Source organism: Ursus arctos, unplaced genomic scaffold, assembly GCF_023065955.2.
Source record: "Ursus arctos isolate Adak ecotype North America unplaced genomic scaffold, UrsArc2.0 scaffold_2, whole genome shotgun sequence".
NCBI lineage: Eukaryota > Metazoa > Chordata > Mammalia > Carnivora > Ursidae > Ursus > Ursus arctos.
The window spans coordinates 1,351,513-1,369,620 of record NW_026622874.1 but is presented as its reverse complement, the minus strand read 5'-3'; the positions used below and the strand labels follow the sequence as shown (position 1 = coordinate 1,369,620).

At 40.0% G+C, this 18,108-nt stretch overlaps 1 protein-coding gene across 1 annotated transcript in view; it reads right to left on the bottom strand.

Moving 5' to 3' along the window:
• The window catches only part of KMO (kynurenine 3-monooxygenase), a 47,247-nt gene extending 43,846 nt beyond the window's left edge, over positions 1–3,401 (bottom strand). Inside the window, 1 exon segment of the mRNA XM_026487578.4 lies at positions 2,642–3,401. Coding sequence (XP_026343363.1) covers positions 2,642–2,695 — 54 coding nt within the window. The 5' untranslated portion in view covers positions 2,696–3,401.
• Positions 3,402–18,108: the final 14,707 nt, after the last annotated feature.

Sequence of the window (18,108 nt, the reverse complement as noted above, 5' to 3'; positions counted from 1 at the left end):
TAAATATAAGCTTGTATTCTAGTTGGAGTAGATATTTAATAGATAGGTTAAAATTCAAAAATAAATAAAGTGTATAATTTCAGGTGCTGATGGATAATATTTAAAAAAACATGAAACAGGGGAAATGGTGAAGCCAGGCAGGTAGACAGGCTCAGTTCGAGTGGGGCCCTTGGTAAAGAGTTGGATTTATTTTCTTTGCAATGGGAAACCATTGGAAGGCATTAGCAAAGAGTTCTAGTTACAGACTTAGTTTTCAGAGGATGGTTGTAGCTGCTCTGTAGAGAATGGACTGTCCGTGGATAAGAGCAGAAGCTGGGAGGCCGCACAGAAGGTGGATGAGGGATGATGATGGTCTGGACTGGGATGGTAGCAATGGCCAGAGTTGCCACTGATTTTGGATGAAGAGCCCCCAAGGCTTACTGGTGGAGTAAAAGAGGAATGGAGGTTTGCACATAAAATGAAAAAAGGAATCAGACATGATTCCTAGGCATGAGCCTGAGCAATAAGGTGGATAGAATTCCTTTGCAGAGGGATTTTAGTTTTTGGGGTTTTGTTTTTGTTTTTGTTTTGGAGGGAGAGAGAGAGAGCGTGAGCAGGGGTGGGAAGAGGGAGAGAGAGAATGTTAAGCAGGCTTCATGTTCAGCACAGAGCCTGGCTTGGGGCTGGATCCCATGACCCTGAGATCATGACCTGAGCCAAAATCAACAGTCAGGTTCTTAGCCATTTGAGCCACCCAGGCTCCCCTTCTAATACATATCTTCTATTTTCCATCACAGGTATGCGTCCAGATAACGAAGTGGTTACATGACAAAGAGTTTAAGTGTTATTCAGCAAGAAATCCATGGATGACACCCACATTTTTTGCCTCCCCAAATCAAATATGCAATCACATATTTGTTACCTCCCCTTCGCTAAGAGACATTCTAAGAGGTGTCACTATTGCTCCTGTAGTCCAAGTCTTGGACAAACACAAGTGTCTTAATTGGTCTATCTTGTTTTAAAATTTTCCATTCCTTCACACACTAGCTTGAGGAATCTTTTAAAACCACAACTCACTTTCCTGCCTAACGTCCTCCAGTGGTTTCCCATTATGCTCAGAGCGAAATCTGGTCTTCTTGCCCTGCCCTCTAAGACCTACGGGATCTGGCTCTCTCAGTTCTCCTGCCTCGGGAGCTACTCTTCTCTAGCCTCCCTCTTTCTGCCTTTCTGTCTGCTCCTTGAACACCTCAGCGTTTCTCTTCTGGCTCTTTCCTCTGCCTGGAATGCTTTCTGTAGCCCCTCACATGGTTGCTTCCTTCTATTATTCGGGTCTCTGTTCGTATATCCCCGTCAGATAGAGGCCGTCCCTGACCACACTCTAAACAGATACCCGCGAAGACTTTCTACAGCCCTGCCCTATTTGCATTTCTTTACAATGTCTCTCTCTCACTGAAATGATTTATTTGTTTTCTTCTCGTCACTCTTTCACTTCCCAGGAATGTACACCACTGTATTCCTCCTAACTAAAACAATGTTGGCAGATAGCGGGCATGCAGTGACATTGTGGCAAATACATGCATCTCACTTCATGCAAAATTTTGATAGGAAAAACCTGGACTGAGGCCCAGTATAAAGAAATGACAACATATGTCACATGCATTGACCAACTAGCACATGACAGCATTCGTTAGCATATTGAACTCTAGAACCAGAAATGTTAGAGGAACTGTCATAGTACATAGGCAGAACAAAAGACAAAATTAGCATATACTCTATAAATAAATGGTGGTATAAACTACTCTAATCTCTATACAGCCTTGAACAGTGTCTGGTACATAGTAGGCTCTTAAAAATTTTTTGTTGAAAAAAAGAAAAGAAATTTTTGTTGAGTAAGTGAATGAATGAATACCTATGAGCTAAAAGCCTACAAATGAGTACAGCAAAGGTGAAAACAAAATGATTAAACTTTTACCAATGGTGATCCTTTTATTCCAAAATAGGAGTTCTGTGGAGGGGGAAAATACAGCGCACTTGAGGCAGCCCCACATTAAATGGACCAGGTCCGGTAAGACAACAACAGCAGTGGAGAAGAGACCCCTCCCACATCTTCTAGGTGGGGGGCCAGGCTTGGCAGGCTCATCGCCTATGCCCAGCGACAGGGGAGCCCCTCACTCCACCACCCTACGTGCTCCATGGGACCAGCCAAATAAGTGAGGCGACCAAACAGGCGCTATTCCCAATCACCCAAAACTAGCAAACGTCCAACATAACAATTTTGCATTAGTTGTTATTATTAGAATAAACTGAGTTATTCACCAAATGAGGCAAACGTTTGGATTAAAATGACTACGATAATACCTGTTTTAAAAACACAGCCAACATGGGGATAAATAAAATTCAATTTGCTCTGTTTTGCATTTTCAATAAATGCTAAACCAAAATGACCAGGGAAAACAGACACCTTTGTATTTAATGGAAATAAAAATACCTGTTGTAGAAAAGAGCAAATTACCACTCATGCCGTATTTAAAATAGGTGTGTTTAAATATCAGAGAAGTTCACAAGAAGATGAACAATCTACGCGGGCGATTTGTGATAATCACTCAGACTAATGATAATATAATACCGCCAACAGGAATAATCTGCCCAGACAGAGTCTTACCAAGCCACCACCAATGACAGCGATTTTCTTCCTTTGAATGTCAGGTACATCCATGACTGCCACAGTGTCGTATAAGGGCTACAGCTCCTGTCACAGAGGAAACTGTGTGTCCTGGCGGCGGGTCTCCCTGCCTTTATACCGCCCAGCGCCCAGAGCTTTGAGCCAGCCAGCCACAGTGTTTGAAGAGGGCTAATTTCCCCTTGAACTTAGAGGACAGCATTTAACTCCTTCGTAGCCTGTTGGCGCACAACCAGCTCAACTTGAAGGGAAAAAGAGAATGCGCTGCAATAGCCAAATTTTGAAAAATCCAGCCGAGAGAAGCCCACTCTCCTCTGGCTGGCGTGTAAGGCGGGGAATGTTTTACAAGCAGGGTGTGGCGGCTCTTCTTTTTTTTCTGCAGCGGGTATTCGTATTCGCACTTTCTTTTTCATTCATGATTAACCATGAATGCAACTCTGCTCATCTCAAGTCCCAAAGCAGCTCACACTTCTCTTGGGGAGTGAGGAGGCTTGGTGTCCCAACCGTCCTGCCAGGAACACACCTCCAGGGTCCTCTCGGGTGGTCTTCAACAGACCGCCAGGGAAAAGTTTTTTCCCTGGTATTAATACTCTCCCGAGCAAGACTTTGAATTTGTCTCTAACCATGCTTCCCTTTTTGGCATCGGATGCTAGAAACCACAGACTCTAACGTGTGCAGTGAGTCCGGGGAGGTGCTTAATGCTGTCCTTTTAAACTCATCCCTGAATTCCTGTTCTCTCTCCACTTCTTCGTCTTCTTTCATCCCATTTGACACGCATATTATGAATTTTGGGCGCATATTTGTGAATTGAGGTTTGTTCCCCACCCCCCCACCCCGCCCCAAACACCATGTGTAAAATAAAGTAAGAATGTGAATGATGACCTGTCTTAGCTTCCTAGCGAGGGCGGGGAGCGTACAGGCGTCTCCCGGGTAGGAACTAGTTAAACATCATTGAACAGTGGCCCCTTGTGGATAAGTATGGTTAGAGTCGCTAGAAAGCTTTTCGGGTGTTAGGCGTTTTTATTTACTTATCTGTTTTGAATAGGTAACACATTCACATGGTATGAAATTCAAAAGACACAACAAAAGGGTCTCCGAGTGAATAAGTCTTCTGACCCTGTCCCTTGGGCACCTATTTCTCCTGCCAGAGACAACCACTGTTTTGGTGTCTGGGTCACCCTGTTCCTCTGAAGCCCCTGCCCCCTCCATTCCCGTCCATAAATAGTAGTAAATTTTATACACTTTTACACTTTCCCACACCCATTTTTTCACAACATATAGCTTGAGCATTCTTCCATGCCAATATATAGAGCGCGCTCTCGTTCTTTTTGTTTAAATCATGGGCCGTAACACAAAAAAGTCACGTACACAAAACAGTATACAGCAGTACAATAACTTATTGTGAAGGAGCCATCATTCAGGTCCAGAAAAAGAACATTGCCAGAAGCCCAGAAATCTATATGTGGCCCTCGCTTACCAGTCCTCCTTCCTAGAGGCAACTGCCATCCGGACTTTATCACTCTCCGGCTTTTATCTATAATTTTACTGACATATATGCACCCCTAAAATAGCTTAGTTTTACCTCTCTTTGAACGTTACTACAAATAAATTCATGCTTTTTTTTCTTGGCAACTTGCTTCTTTTCCTCAATATTATGCTTAAGCTCCATCCAAGCTTTTGCATGTGATTCTAGTTTATCTTTGTTGTCGTGTATCATTTATCCATTCTATTGTTGATGGATACTTAGGTGTTTCCAATATTTTAATAGCATGAATAATGCTGCTGCCCTGATTAATTCTGTATATACAATGCAGTGCACCACTGTATGAGTATCTCTAGAAATACAGGCTTGTTATGCATATTTTTAACCTCTCTAAATAAATCAGAGTTATATTCTGAAGTAGTGTACTTTTACTTGACACGTGGGAATTCTAGCTTTTGCATGTCCGGTGAGTTGGTGCTCTCTACCTCATGGTCATTTTAATTTGTACTCATTGTTGATGAAGTTGAGCACCTTTTCGTATGTTATTCACAATTTGCTTCTCTTCTTTTGAATAGTCCTTTTTTAATTTGAGTTTTATTCTTTATATATGTTGCAAATAATTTCTTTCCTTATTACACTCTGATACATTTTTCCTTTTTGCTTTCTTAATGGACTCTTTTGATGAAAACATAATCTTAATTTTGGCATATGCAAATTTATCAGTCTTTGTGGCTTTTGCTTTGTCATGTTTTATATTTTCATAGACCAAATTTCATTTTCTTTTCCAAATGAATATGCACTTTTCCCCAGTACTATTAAGTGAAACACTTTCCTTCTCCCACTATTGGCTTTTGTCCAGTGTTCACGTATGTGTGGACCTGATTCTAGGTTTCTATTCTATTTCATTCTACACGTGCCTATGCCGAGCCAGTGCTACAGCCAAATTACTATAGCTTCAAAATAAGCCTTTTTTTTTTTTTTTTTTAAGATTTTATTTATTTATTTGAGCGAGAGAGACAGAGCCCAGAGTGAGAGAAAGAGCAGGAGCATGGGGAGGGGGAGAGGGAGAAGCAGACTCCCTGTTAATTAGGGAGCCCAACCTGGGGCTGGATCCCAGGACCCTGGGATCATGACCCGAGCCAAAGGCAAAGCTTAACTGACTGAGCCACCCAGGTGCCCCAAAATAAGCCTTGGCATCTTAAAGAATTTCGCCTGCTTTGTCCTTCTTCAATAATTTCCCTGACTATTCTTTGTGTTTTGCATTTCCATCTAAGTTTTATTTATTTATTTATTTTAAAAGATTATTTATTTATTTATTTGACAGAGAGAGAGACAGCCAGCGAGAGAGGGAACACAAGCAGGGGGAGTGGGAGAGGAAGAAGCAGGCTCCCAGCGGAGCAGCCTGATGTGGGGCTCGATCCCAGAACTCTGGGATCACACCCTGAGCTGAAGGCAGACACTTAACGACTGAGCCACCCAGGCGCCCCCCATCTAAGTTTTAGCATGAGTCAGTGAATTCCACCAAAAAAACAAAAACAATAGCAAAGAATCCTGTTGGGATTTTTTTTTACCGAGAGGCTTTTTATCTGGAAAGCATACCATATTTAGCACATTGAGTTTCTCAATCCAGAAACATGGCTTATCTCTCCATTTGTTTGGGTCTTCTCCAAAGTCTCTCCAATTTTATACGACATACAAAAGAAGTTTTGCCCCTCTTCTGTTAGATTTATTTCTAGGTAATTATTGTTTTGTTTCTCATTTTATCGTAAATGATATCTTTAAATTCATTTTCTGCTGTTGATGGTATATAGAAATACAATTAAGTTTTGTTTGTTGAGTTTGTATCTAGCAACACTGCAAAACTCTTCTTTTTTTTTTTTTTTTAAGATTTTATTTATTTATTTGACAGAGATAGAGACAGCCAGCGAGAGAGGGAACACAAGCAGGGGGAGTGGGAGAAGAAGAAGCAGGCTCGTAGCAGAAGAGCCTGATGTGGGGCTCGATCCCATAACGCCGGGATCACGCCCTGAGCCGAAGGCAGACGCTTAACTGCTGTGCCACCCAGGCGCCCCCTGCAAAACTCTTCTTAATACAACCTGTAGCTTCTTTTGTTTTTTTTCCCACCATAATCATGATAGTGTTTTATTCTTTTATTTTCATTTCTGTCGATTGAATGATTGCCTTACTGTTTTAGCTAGTCTCATGGTTCAGTGGAATAGAAATGTATTTCTTCCATTCTAAATAGATAGGATTTCCTAGTTATCCTACTCGTATTGATTTTTAGCAAAATTTCACTGTGGTCAGAGAATATGCTCTATACATCTTCAAACATTTGAAATTGGTTGAGACTTATTTTATGGTCAGCAAAAGGTAAATCTGTATAAATGTTTCCTTTGCCTGTGCCTGAAAAAATGCATGCTTTTAATTTTTGTGTGCATTTTCCTACATATACTTGTTAGGTCAAATCTAATAGTCATGTGTTCAAAATTTGTTTTGCTCATTTGGTCAATTACTGAAAGACGTGTGTTAAAAAAATCTCATGTTTGATTAGTATTTTTCTATTTCCTCAAGTTTTTCTCTATATGAAATAATCTACATTTAAAAATTGCTATATTCTGGGGCGCCTGGGTGGCTCAGTCAGTTAAGCATATCTAACTCTTGATTTCAGCTCAGGTCATGATATCAGGGTCATGAGATTGAGCCCCGAGTTCGGCTCTCTGCTGAGTATGGAGCCTGCTTGATTTTCTCTCTCTCTCTCTCTCCCTCCCCCTCTGCCTCTCCCCCTCCTCCTTCTCTAAAAAATAAAAAATAAAATAAAATAAAATTGCTATATGCTACCAGCAAAGCAAAACTTTCATCATTATGAAGGCAACTTTTTTTTTTTTTTTAAAGATTTTATTTATTTATTCAACAGGATAGAGACAGCCAGCGAGAGAGGGAACACAAGCAGGGGGAGTGGGAGAGGAAGAAGCAGGCTCCCAGCGGAGGAGCCTGATGTGGGGCTCGATCCCATAACGCCGGGATCACGCCCTGAGCCGAAGGCAGACGCTTAACCGCTGTGCCACCCAGGCGCCCCTGAAGGCAACTTTTTATCTCAGGGTATGATTTTTGCCTAAAGGTTTAATTGCCTGATATCAATGTTACTTTTCTGTATTTGTTTAGTATTTATGTATTATATCTTTTCTAACATTTCTATCTCAGCTATCTTGTATCTGTGTGTTTTTAATGTGGACTTTGGGAACCGCATTTATTTGAATATTTTAAAAATCCAATCTACAATTGTTCTCTTTTGAGTCTTTGGTGTTCTGTAGTCTCACTAAGATGTATCTAAGTAAAGATTACATATCCTAATAGGGAATCACTGCGTTTCTTAAATATGTGGATTAGTTTCTTTCATCAGTTCTAGAATATCCTCAGCCACTACCTCTCCAAATATTGCTTAGTCTTCCATGCTGCTTACCCTTTCATTTTTACTTTTATTTTTTGCCTTTTTGTGCTTCCTTATGCATAGCTTCTTTTAATATAACCCAATTTACCAATTCTCCTTTCTTCTGTGTCTAATAGCTCATAAACCCATCCAGGGAGATCTCAATTTTGACTACTGTAATTTTTAGTTCTGGAATTTTTATTTGGTTCTTTTTCATATTGCACTATTTTTAGTTTGTAGTATTTATTTCTAGTATCCTTGCCAAAATTCTCAAGCTTGTCTTTTGTAACATAGCAAACATGATTGCCTTAGGATCCGTGTCTATAATTCTTACTGTCGGTTTGTTTTGATGGTTATTTACTTATTTTGGGGGGTAGGTAGGTACCCTTGATCTCTAATTTCCATGTGCACATTTTATTTATTTATTTATTTATTTATTTATTTATTTATTTATTTATTTATTTATCTTAGAGAGAGAGTGCATGCACGCAAGCTCAAGCACAGCAGGGAGGGGCAGAGGGAGAGGGAGAAGGAGAGAAAGAACCCCAAGCAGACTCCACACCCAGCATGGAGCCCAACGTGGGGCTCAATCTCATGACTCCGAGATCATGGCCGACGCTGAAATCAAGAGTTGGATGCTTAACCGACTGAGCCACCCAGGTGTCCCTCTATGTGCACATTTTAAGCTGAGTGCTCAAAACTATTTGAAAGAAAAGAAACAGGAGGAGTTGGAAGCCTCAGGTATCAGTATAATGCTTTACAGAGGATTTATTTTTGCTTCTGCCATTTTCCTGTGGGTGATCCAGCACTTATTTGCTGTGTAAAGTTAGCAGGATCTGTCTTTAGAAAAGTTATTCCTTTGGTATCTATACTGGCCCACATGAGACTCAACTTGTGACTTCATTCTGCTTGCTCTCTTTCAGCCCAGGGATTCTAACCTTTTTTTCCACAACACGTAATATGCCCATTTGGAATGTTATTCACCTGGAAGACAAGCGCATGGCAGTACTCATCCTGGTGGTTGGGCACAGACAAGACATCCTGATGTTTACATGCAATTCTCTGTTTAATAGCGGAAAACATACCCTTTCTCTTCTATTCAAGGAAGCACATCTGATAATATATTACTATCTGAGGAATATTTAATTATTAACTAATTTAATTATTTAAAAAATAACTTTTAAATTTTGATACTTTAAGTGTTATGAATGACATTGTTGACCCACCTCACAAATGATAGAGTTAAAATGATTTATGACATCACAGCTGTCGTTCAAAGACATTTCTAGATTATTTATGAGGTGGGTCAAATTACCTTCCAGGTATGGGCCAAAGAAACATGTGTCAGCAAGGTGATGAGATTAAGCGTGAATCGTACATTTCCTTGCAGCCTGTAAACAACATGCTGATAGACTGATAGGTAACTATTATTATTATTTTGCTATAAATCCTAGCTCTTTTCTCATTTCACTCTTAGTGGCACAGATAAAATTACTTTGTACTACAACTTCCAGGAGTTTCCCCAGTCTCTGTAATAGGGAGAGGAAATATTACATGACTATTCCCCCTGGTAGGTAACAATTTTCAAGTCTCATCTTGCCTTTTTTTTTTTTTTTGATGATCCAAATCTAAATGAAATTTGAACTTATAAAGTAGCTACATTTTATAACAATATCTGAATACTGTGGATTTCATGTTCTGTGGGTTGTAAGAAGGAAGAGATAATTAACATTTTGTGTAAGGCTGGGCGGGAGAACACAGATTTGGGTAGAATGACATATTGTTGACTTTTAGAAATTGCAGGATATTATAAAGGCCCTGGGTGCCCACTAAGAGAAGAGGGTATCAAAAGCTTGAACAAAGTTTAATGATTATAAAGCTACAATTTTGAGCCTGGCTACTTATCTATTCTTCCTAAAAGTCAGGTAGAAAGAGTTGCCTTAGAGAGGCCTCAGGAAAATTAAAGATTATCACACCTTCTTTTCTGGAGGGCTTTCTTGAGGGTGAAGGGAAATGAAGAAGCTGGTTTTCCCCCATCCTCTGAGCTTGAAGAACTCGAGGCTCTGGGATGAGCTAGAGACTATGGGGTAACTGCTGTGTCAGGAGAAGCAGCAATTCATTCTCATGGGGATTCAGTTACTTATTAAGCCCTAAATCAGTCCTTTCCAAGAGAATGACTCCAAGAGGAACATACTTTATAGTAGGCTTTACAAGGGACACTGAATATTTCCATTTCTCTCTGCATATCTTTACAAACCTAACAAATCAATATTATTGGGGAAAAGAAAAGTTTGTAAAAAATTAAAATTTAGCAGAGATTAATTAATACAATATTTGCTTTGCTGTTTTCATCATTCTCATACATTTGAAGTTGACAGAATATTTGTTTGACAAACTTGTCTTGCTCAGTAATTGTTTATTCATTTCATCACAGCCCCTACGCTTGCAGCAGTCTGCCTGGAACGCTCCTCTGTCTTTGCATGCCTCCCTCTCAGGGTTCAGGTCTCAGCTCAAACATGATATCCTCGGGTTGATCTCTCTGCATAAAAGACGCACCCCTCCATCTTTCTCTAAACATCTTCCATCTTACTTCATTACATTTACTAGTACATGAAATTTCCTATTACACAAAACCTGGTGTATTCGTTTACTTATTTCATTTGCAAATAAATAATAATGGAAGTGAAGAAGGGGGGAAGTAGATGGATTCAGATATAATTTTGAGGTAGAACGGCCAGTATTTGTTGGGAAATTGGGCACAGTGTCTGCATTGGTTGGGGAATGGGAGCAGAGTTTAGGAATCAAAGAAGACTCCCAGGTTTCTAGCTTGAATAATGGTGGAACCATTTAATGAGTCTGAAAAAATGGGGTGGGGATGGCAACCAAGACATCCTTTAGGGTATTATCAAGTTTGAGATATGAGTATTGAGTTAGGTAAATAAATAGGGATATTAAGTATAGAGTTGGATACACAAATCTGAAACACAGAGGAGGAGTCTAGGCTGGAAAAATTCAGTCTGGAGGCATCAAGTACATCAGCATGAAGATGGTATTGAAAATCATGCGAATGGAAAACTCACCTCATGATTGAGGAATGGCTGGGAAGATACTTGAGAAAGAGAAAAATGTGTATTTCATTACTTACATAAAATTTTTAAAATGCACAAAACAACTGTACATATTTTACAAGCATACATATGAATAAAATGATAGAAATAAACACATTACAGTGTTTCCTGAGGACCAAAAGGAGAAAAGGTGTTGGGGATGAATAGAAAAGGAAAAAAATAGTGAAAAGAGTATGAATGAACCTTATACTCTCTAACGTGCTATAAAGTTAAAAGTATGGTTAACTCAACCCTCTCTACGGTAGATCTACTAAAAGATTTTGAAGAAAATGGAAAGCTCTTCTAGAACTGAGCCCTGAGTCACTTCCTCTTTATAAGTGATGATCTGGCAAAGAATAGTACGAAGAAGTGGCCAACGAAGTCAGGGGAGAGAGTTCAAAGATCAAGAAAGATATTTCCAAGGGGAAGGTGTGTCAACTGCATCAGTGCTGCTGAAAATACAGAAAACTGTCCATTGGACTTGCACTGGGGTTAGTTAGTGCAAGGCACTAGTGACCCTGAGCAGTATGGGTGCAGTGATGCTTACTGAAGGCAGCCGGGGACTGAGGCAGACCCTCCTACTGAGAGAATGTGAGGCGAAGTAATGGACATGGTACGTGAACACCTTGTGTCCTAGAAACGGGGAGGGGGCTGAAGCAGGATGCAAGTTCAAGGCAGGTTTTTCTTTTTAACATGAGGGCTAATACAGCTGGTTTACATATTAGTTCTGGCAGTGGTCCAATAAAGAGAAATAAGCTGATGATAGAAGGAAAGGGGTGGAAAATTTAAGGAACGATGTCTTTGTGAGGGTATGGAATCCAGCACATTCGTACAAGAACTGATTTTTTTCCCTTTATTTTTCTTAGGGAACACAGAGAGAGAAGTTTAGCTGGTATTGTTGTTATCGCTAATTTTAGTGTTTTTCAAGGTTATTGGACATGCACATAGTTTTAAGAATCAAAAAGTTCTCAAGACATTCTACATAAGCAGTGATCGCTCTCTACCCCTCTGCCCTTTGTTCCCACACAGATCCACCATTTCCAGCTCTTGGTACATGTCAATGACTCTCAGTAGCATGCCAGCACTATTTTATCATTTCTTGTTCTTTTAGTTTGTGGTTTTAGGTCATGACTTCCCACTATCAGAAATGAGGATTAATGTATTCATCTCTCTTTTCTCTTCATATTACATCACAATTTTGGTTAGGTCAATATTCTATATTTGATTTATTATAGCTATGACCATTCAAATTTAATAATGATTATTTTTCCTTTCCTGAAAAAAAACCCATTTTTATTTCTTGGTTTGATAGTTGTTTTTTTTTTTTTCCTTGCTGTATTTTCTAAGACTTTTCAGAAATTCAATTTTCAAATTCTCCCTCAATTTTCTAAATCTTTCATGAGTATATATTCAAGGCTTTAAACATTTTGTATTCTGGAAGAAATATCTCCTGGAGGCTCTGATTTGCTTCAGTCTGCCACGGTTGCTCTTTATGCGAAGTGCAAGCTGTCATACATTCACTTAGAGAATTTTCCACGTCTATGCTGCCTATGTTGGAGACTGTCTTTTCTGAAGCTCAGGCCTGCCTCTCCCTTGGTTTACTACCTAGTTTTGGTGGAACACTTTCTCTGGGAATTTTCTGAAAAAGGATAGATGGGAAGTAAATTTTTTGAGGCCTTGGCATGTGAAAATATTTTTATTCTATCCTCACACTTGATTTGACTGGGTATGGTATATTAAGTTGGAAATAATTTTCTTTCAACAATTTGAAGACATCAATCAACTGTCCTCTAGCTTCCAATGTTGTTGTTGAGAAGTCGTAAAGATTCCTAATCCTCTGTAGGTGGCTTGCTTAATTTTCTTTCTGGAAACTCTTGCCTTTGCTCCCAGTGTTCTAGCATTTCTCAATGATATAACTTATTTTGCCCTGTGTTCCCAACTGCTCTGGGTAATTGGTAGGCTCTTATTCTGAAAACTCAAGTCTGCTAGTTTTAAGATGTTTTCTTAAATTTAAATCTTAAATTTCTTAAATTTTCTTAAATTTAGTTGTTTAATGGTTTCTTGTATATTGTTTACCAAAATTATTGAGATGTTGGACATCCTGAACTGTTTCTCTAATTTTATTAATATATGTCTCGTATTTTCCTTCTCTTTTGAATATTTGCTCTACTTTCTGGAAGACTTTTACAGTTAAATCTTCCAACCTTTCTACCAAGCTTCTTCTAAGAAATTCCTTAATAATCTCCCAGGCTTGGAAGTATCCTAAATTAGGATTTTCAAAGTCTTTATTTAGGATAATGAAGATATTTAGACTGATAAGAATTAAAAGTTACTATCAATTTTGTCAACAAGGTGTTAGATTTAGAGCAGAGGAAAGAGAAAACGATTGCATTGTTCACTTGGCTTTCACGGCAGGACACAGAGTCCCTTAACTTGAGCACAAATAAAACAGAAACACAAACTACACAAATGTCAACAAGAAGAAAGCAGGTCAATATTATTATAGACAAAGTTCAAGGTAAAAAAATAAACAAACAAAAAAAAAACCCCTACCTAAAATAAAAAACTTATTTCACATGGATAAAAGGTTGTATCCTAAAATGAAAATACATGGTGTCAATGATTAACTTAAAAGTATTTACATTACGTTTTCATTACTAAGTAATGTAATAAATGAACTGGCCATTGTTTCTCAAATTTCAATTATTGTACAACACTTTCATAATATACTTAATATTTTGTTTCAAATTGAGGTACGTTTTATTTAAATAAAAATGTAACTTTATATTATGGCTGCAAATGGAAAATCAGTTTCATTGGTGACTAGAAGGGAAACAGAAATTGTAGCTGAGGGGCATCTGGGTGGCTGAGTTGGTTAAGTGTCCAGCCCTTGGTTTCCATTCAGGTCATGATCTCAGGGTTGCGGATCGAGCCCCACACTGGGTTCTATGCTGAGGGTGGAGTTTGCTTGAGTTTCTCTCCCTCTCCCTCTGCCCTTCCCCCTGCTCGCACGCTCATGCACTCTCTCTAAAATAAATAAATAGGATCTTTAAAAAAATAGAAAAATAAATGGTAGCTGAATTCTATACCTATAGATGAAGTTTCACCAAAGACTTTCCCTCTATTTTTACAAAAGGATATTAGCAAGTATTAGAGAGTTATAAAATATACACCTGCACCAAAAAAAAAAAAAAAAAGACTCTTTCTTACTAAATGGGTAGGGCTGGAAGAAAATTGAAAATGGGATAATGATCAATATTAATTAACGTTACATTCCTGGCTCACCTACAATCACCAGGGTACCAAGAATGATATACATCCCACTGTTGCAGGAACTCTGAACTAGACTTCAAGTCAGAAAATTGGGAAACACACACACACACATACACACACAATGAACAAAATGAAAATAAGAAGAAATGAACCAAAAAGCACATTTTAAAAAACAGAAAAAAAGAGTTGATATATGAAGCCATAATTCCATTTCTAGAAAATTCAAATTATCATGGTAAGATGAGCTGGGCTCCTCCCTCAACAAACTCCCAGTGAGGACTGTCTTTTCTCCACTCTGAGGAATAGGCTTACCAGAAGTCATGGGAAATTTGAAAAGTGTCTAGAACAACCAGTTACAACTTTTTAAAAATTACTTTTATGAGTTCTGTAAAACCAATATGCAATATTCCCAGGGATTAAGAGGAACAGCAAACAAGGCAGAGATAACTCATTGGGCTTGGAGACCTAGAAAGAGGTGGGCTAGATGTGTAGCAGAGCAGAGAGCCAACTTAGGAGAAAGCAATCCAATATTCCTGGACTACAATGCAGGGTTGCCAGCAAACAGGGATTTACACACATAATTCCTTATATAAAGAGTCTTGATCTTCCCGTAGTAGGCAAAGATGTTGACTAGAGATGAGGATGAAGAATAAAATTGAAAGTGTTCCTCTCTTAATAACAAGTACAACTATAGACCACATTCAGTCCAGACTGGAACTAAACCTATGAAACTCACTTGGGAATGACAGTCAAAGTCAGCTGAGATTCTGAAAATGGGGCATAAAGTTGTGAATGCTAAGCAAAAGGTTTAATTTATAGGGGCGCCAGGGAGGCGCAGTCGTTAAGCGTCTGCCTTTGGCTCAGGGTGTGATCCCGGAGTTCTGGGATCTCCTCCGCTGAGAGCCTGCTTCTTCCTCTCCCACTCCCCCTGCTTGTGTTCCCTCTCTCACTGGCTGTCTCTGTCAAATAAATAAATACAATCTTTAAAAAAAAAAAAAGGTTTAATTTATAATCTAAGTTTTACACCATCTAATATTTCTGTTGCAGAGGGGTGACAAAGTATAATAAAGAAAGGAAAAAGATATAAAAAAAGTGGAAAAGTGAAAAACTTTCAAACATATGCTCAGTAAATATTTGTAACTGTGTTCATATGAGATGTCTCTACTCTTTAAAAGTTTCAGTGAACAACACTGTCTGTTAGAATTAAATGAAAATTTTGGGGGGCACCTAGGTGGCTCAGTCGGTTAAGCATATCCAACTCTTGGTTTTGGCTCAGATCATGATCTCAGTCATAAGACTGAGCCCCAAGTGGGCCTCTGTACTCAGAGTGGAGTCTGCTTGTCTCTCTCCCTCCCCTGCTGCCTCTGCCCCTGTCCCTGCTCATGCATGCAATCACTCTTTCCTGTCTCTAAAATAAAGAAATAAAATCTTTAAAAAAATAATTAAAGGAAAACTTTTTATGTGAAAGACAATTCTGGAAAAGTTGTGTTACCCTGTTATGCTGAGTACAGCAGAAGGAGCTTACATGGGACGTTTGTCTTGAGCGGCAGCAAGGCTACTGGACCCCCACACCCACCCTCCAGATCTTAAAAGGGTATAAAGACGTCCTACCTGGGCCCAGTCATGTGTACCATGCAGGTGTTTTCAGCACATCACCATCTCAAGGCTGTGTCCTCGGAGCAGCCTCTGGGAGCAGGAAAGACACTCCAAGGACAGGGGAGGGGAGGAGCCTCCAAGTGCACTGGTCTAGCTCATGGGTCAAGCAGCAGTCACGTCTTTTTGATAAAGTTCCACAACTAAAGGGCAGAACCAAGAGAAGAGAAATAAAATTACAACAATGAGATTGTCTAGCTTGGAATCTGTTCTATTTGTGGGTTTCCAGTATGTAAGCCCGTCTGGGCCAGGTATCTGAGACAGCCACTCACAAGGCTGAGAACTGATGCTGGCTGTCAGGTGGGAGCACAGTCAGGGCTGCTGGCCGCAGTGCCTATGCGTGGCCTCTCTGGCATGACTGTCTTAGGGTAGTCAAACCTTTTTAGATGGTGGTTGGCTCATCACAGAACAAGTATGTCAAGAAACCACAGGGAAGAATCACGACCTTTTCTAACCTAGCTTCAGCAGTCAATTTTCTCAGATTCTATTGGTTATTAGCGAGGCATAAGGCCTGCCAATATTAAAGGGGAGGATATTTAGACTCTCCTGTGGCAAATTCACACTGTAGAAGGCCATATGGAATGGAAGATATTGTTACGACCCTATTTGGAAAATAAATTTCACCACAACCCTTTATTTTTTAATCAATTATTTTTAATCATTGTGCAGTGCCAGGTAGTTTCCTGAGAAATATTAATAATAATACAGAATATAAGTCCCACAATATGCCTGCAAAATAGTCATGATCATGGCCTAGTTGGATGCTCTTACGCATGAATTTTCTCTTCTGTGAACAGGAATAATCTAGGACCTACTTTTCAGGGTTGCTTTGACTTTTAAAAGAATTAATACATCAAGTGCCTAGAAAATTTTCTGGATTGTAACATGTATCACCAGGTGGTTGTTGAAAGGGATTAAAATAGTCTACCAATTTGGATTTAAAAACCATGTGGTGGAAACAGGAGATACCCTCAAAGTAAAAAGGAAACAAAATTATCCAAAATAAAATGAGAAACATACATCAGGCAAATAATAACCATCTGGCATAGAAATACCAATATCGAAAAACTAGTTTAAAATAAGAAGCAACAATAGAATACAGAGTGATGTCACTCAATGAAGGGACGGTTACTCCATTATCCATGAAGAAACCATAAATATGCTTGCTGAGCTTGTGTATAACAGCAAAAACACCCCTCTTTAAGAAATTGTATAAAGAAAATGTTTTGTATTTACATGATGGAATACTAAGTAAAAAAGATTGTTAAGAAAAATGTGCTAAATCCATGTCATAGGAATACTATTAAGTTAAAAAAATCATGGCTAGATCTCAAAAAATAGTGTGGTTATAGAACAGTAAAATTTAAAATTTTTAAAACCATTTATTTTGCATATTAATATACAAAGCAAAAAATACACCAGTGACTGAATGGATACATAGCAAAATAATGATAGTTTCTGGGAAGATGGGAAGAAAATGCGTCTGTAATATCAGTAATTTGTTATCTCTTTCGTTTTACAAAGGATATGAAGCAAAGGCGGCAGAAGATTAGCATTTTCCAGGAAGTGATAGTGCTTGTTAGTAAATATTGCTGTAGTTTTCTGTCAAACTGATGACGACACTAACATCACTCTCTTCACACTACACTTTGTGTTGCCTTTTAATGGGGGGAAGCCTAAGCACGTGGGACAGGTGGTTCCTTGTTTCCTAAAACCGTTGCGTTATGTTTTGATTCTGAGTTTCTGTTATTCTGACCTTCTAAGCAACTGTTGGTTCACTTTTCCGTCGAGTGTTGTAGTACTTTCTGAATCCTCGGTGGACGGGGAAGAGACACTGAGGTGCAGAGCTCGGGCGAGGTCTAGAGCTCTGACTGCCGAGCAGGTATCACGCTCAGGCGGCTACATTTCCCTGCTTTCAACGTCCGCGAGTCCAACCCATAATCCACAGAATGACACGCGCAGGTCACCAGAGGTTCGGCAGAGAGCCGTGCGGGTGCTGCACTTCGAGCTCCGGGCATCACCCGGCGGTTCTGTCACCGTCGAGTGTCCGCCGGCTCCGGCCCCAGACAGAGAAGAGACAAGGGACGCACCGGCCCGGGGCGCTGGGCGCTCTGCGGTCGTCGCGACTGCACCGCGGCCGGGGTGCGCGCTCGTGCGTGTCACCGGGGCCAAACCCCGCAGAGCGCCGACGTGACCTCCAGAGACCAGACCGCCCGCAGTCACGCATGCTCCCACGGCGCTGCGGAAGGCAGGTCTGGAGCGCCCCCAGTCTAGCCGGGAGGAGCCCGCGGAGACCTCGAAACGACTACGCGTCGGCATCGCGGATAACCGTCATTTCACGGTTGATGCTCTGCTTCCCTTTCCACGATTTCTATGTGGAAGACGGACTCCGGAAGGAATGTTGAAAGACGTCAGATAGACAACCAGCAGGGAGCGAGCACAAGACAAGGAAATATTCCTTCCCGAACGTCGCTGACCACCCCGGGCTCCTTCATCGGCCCACGGT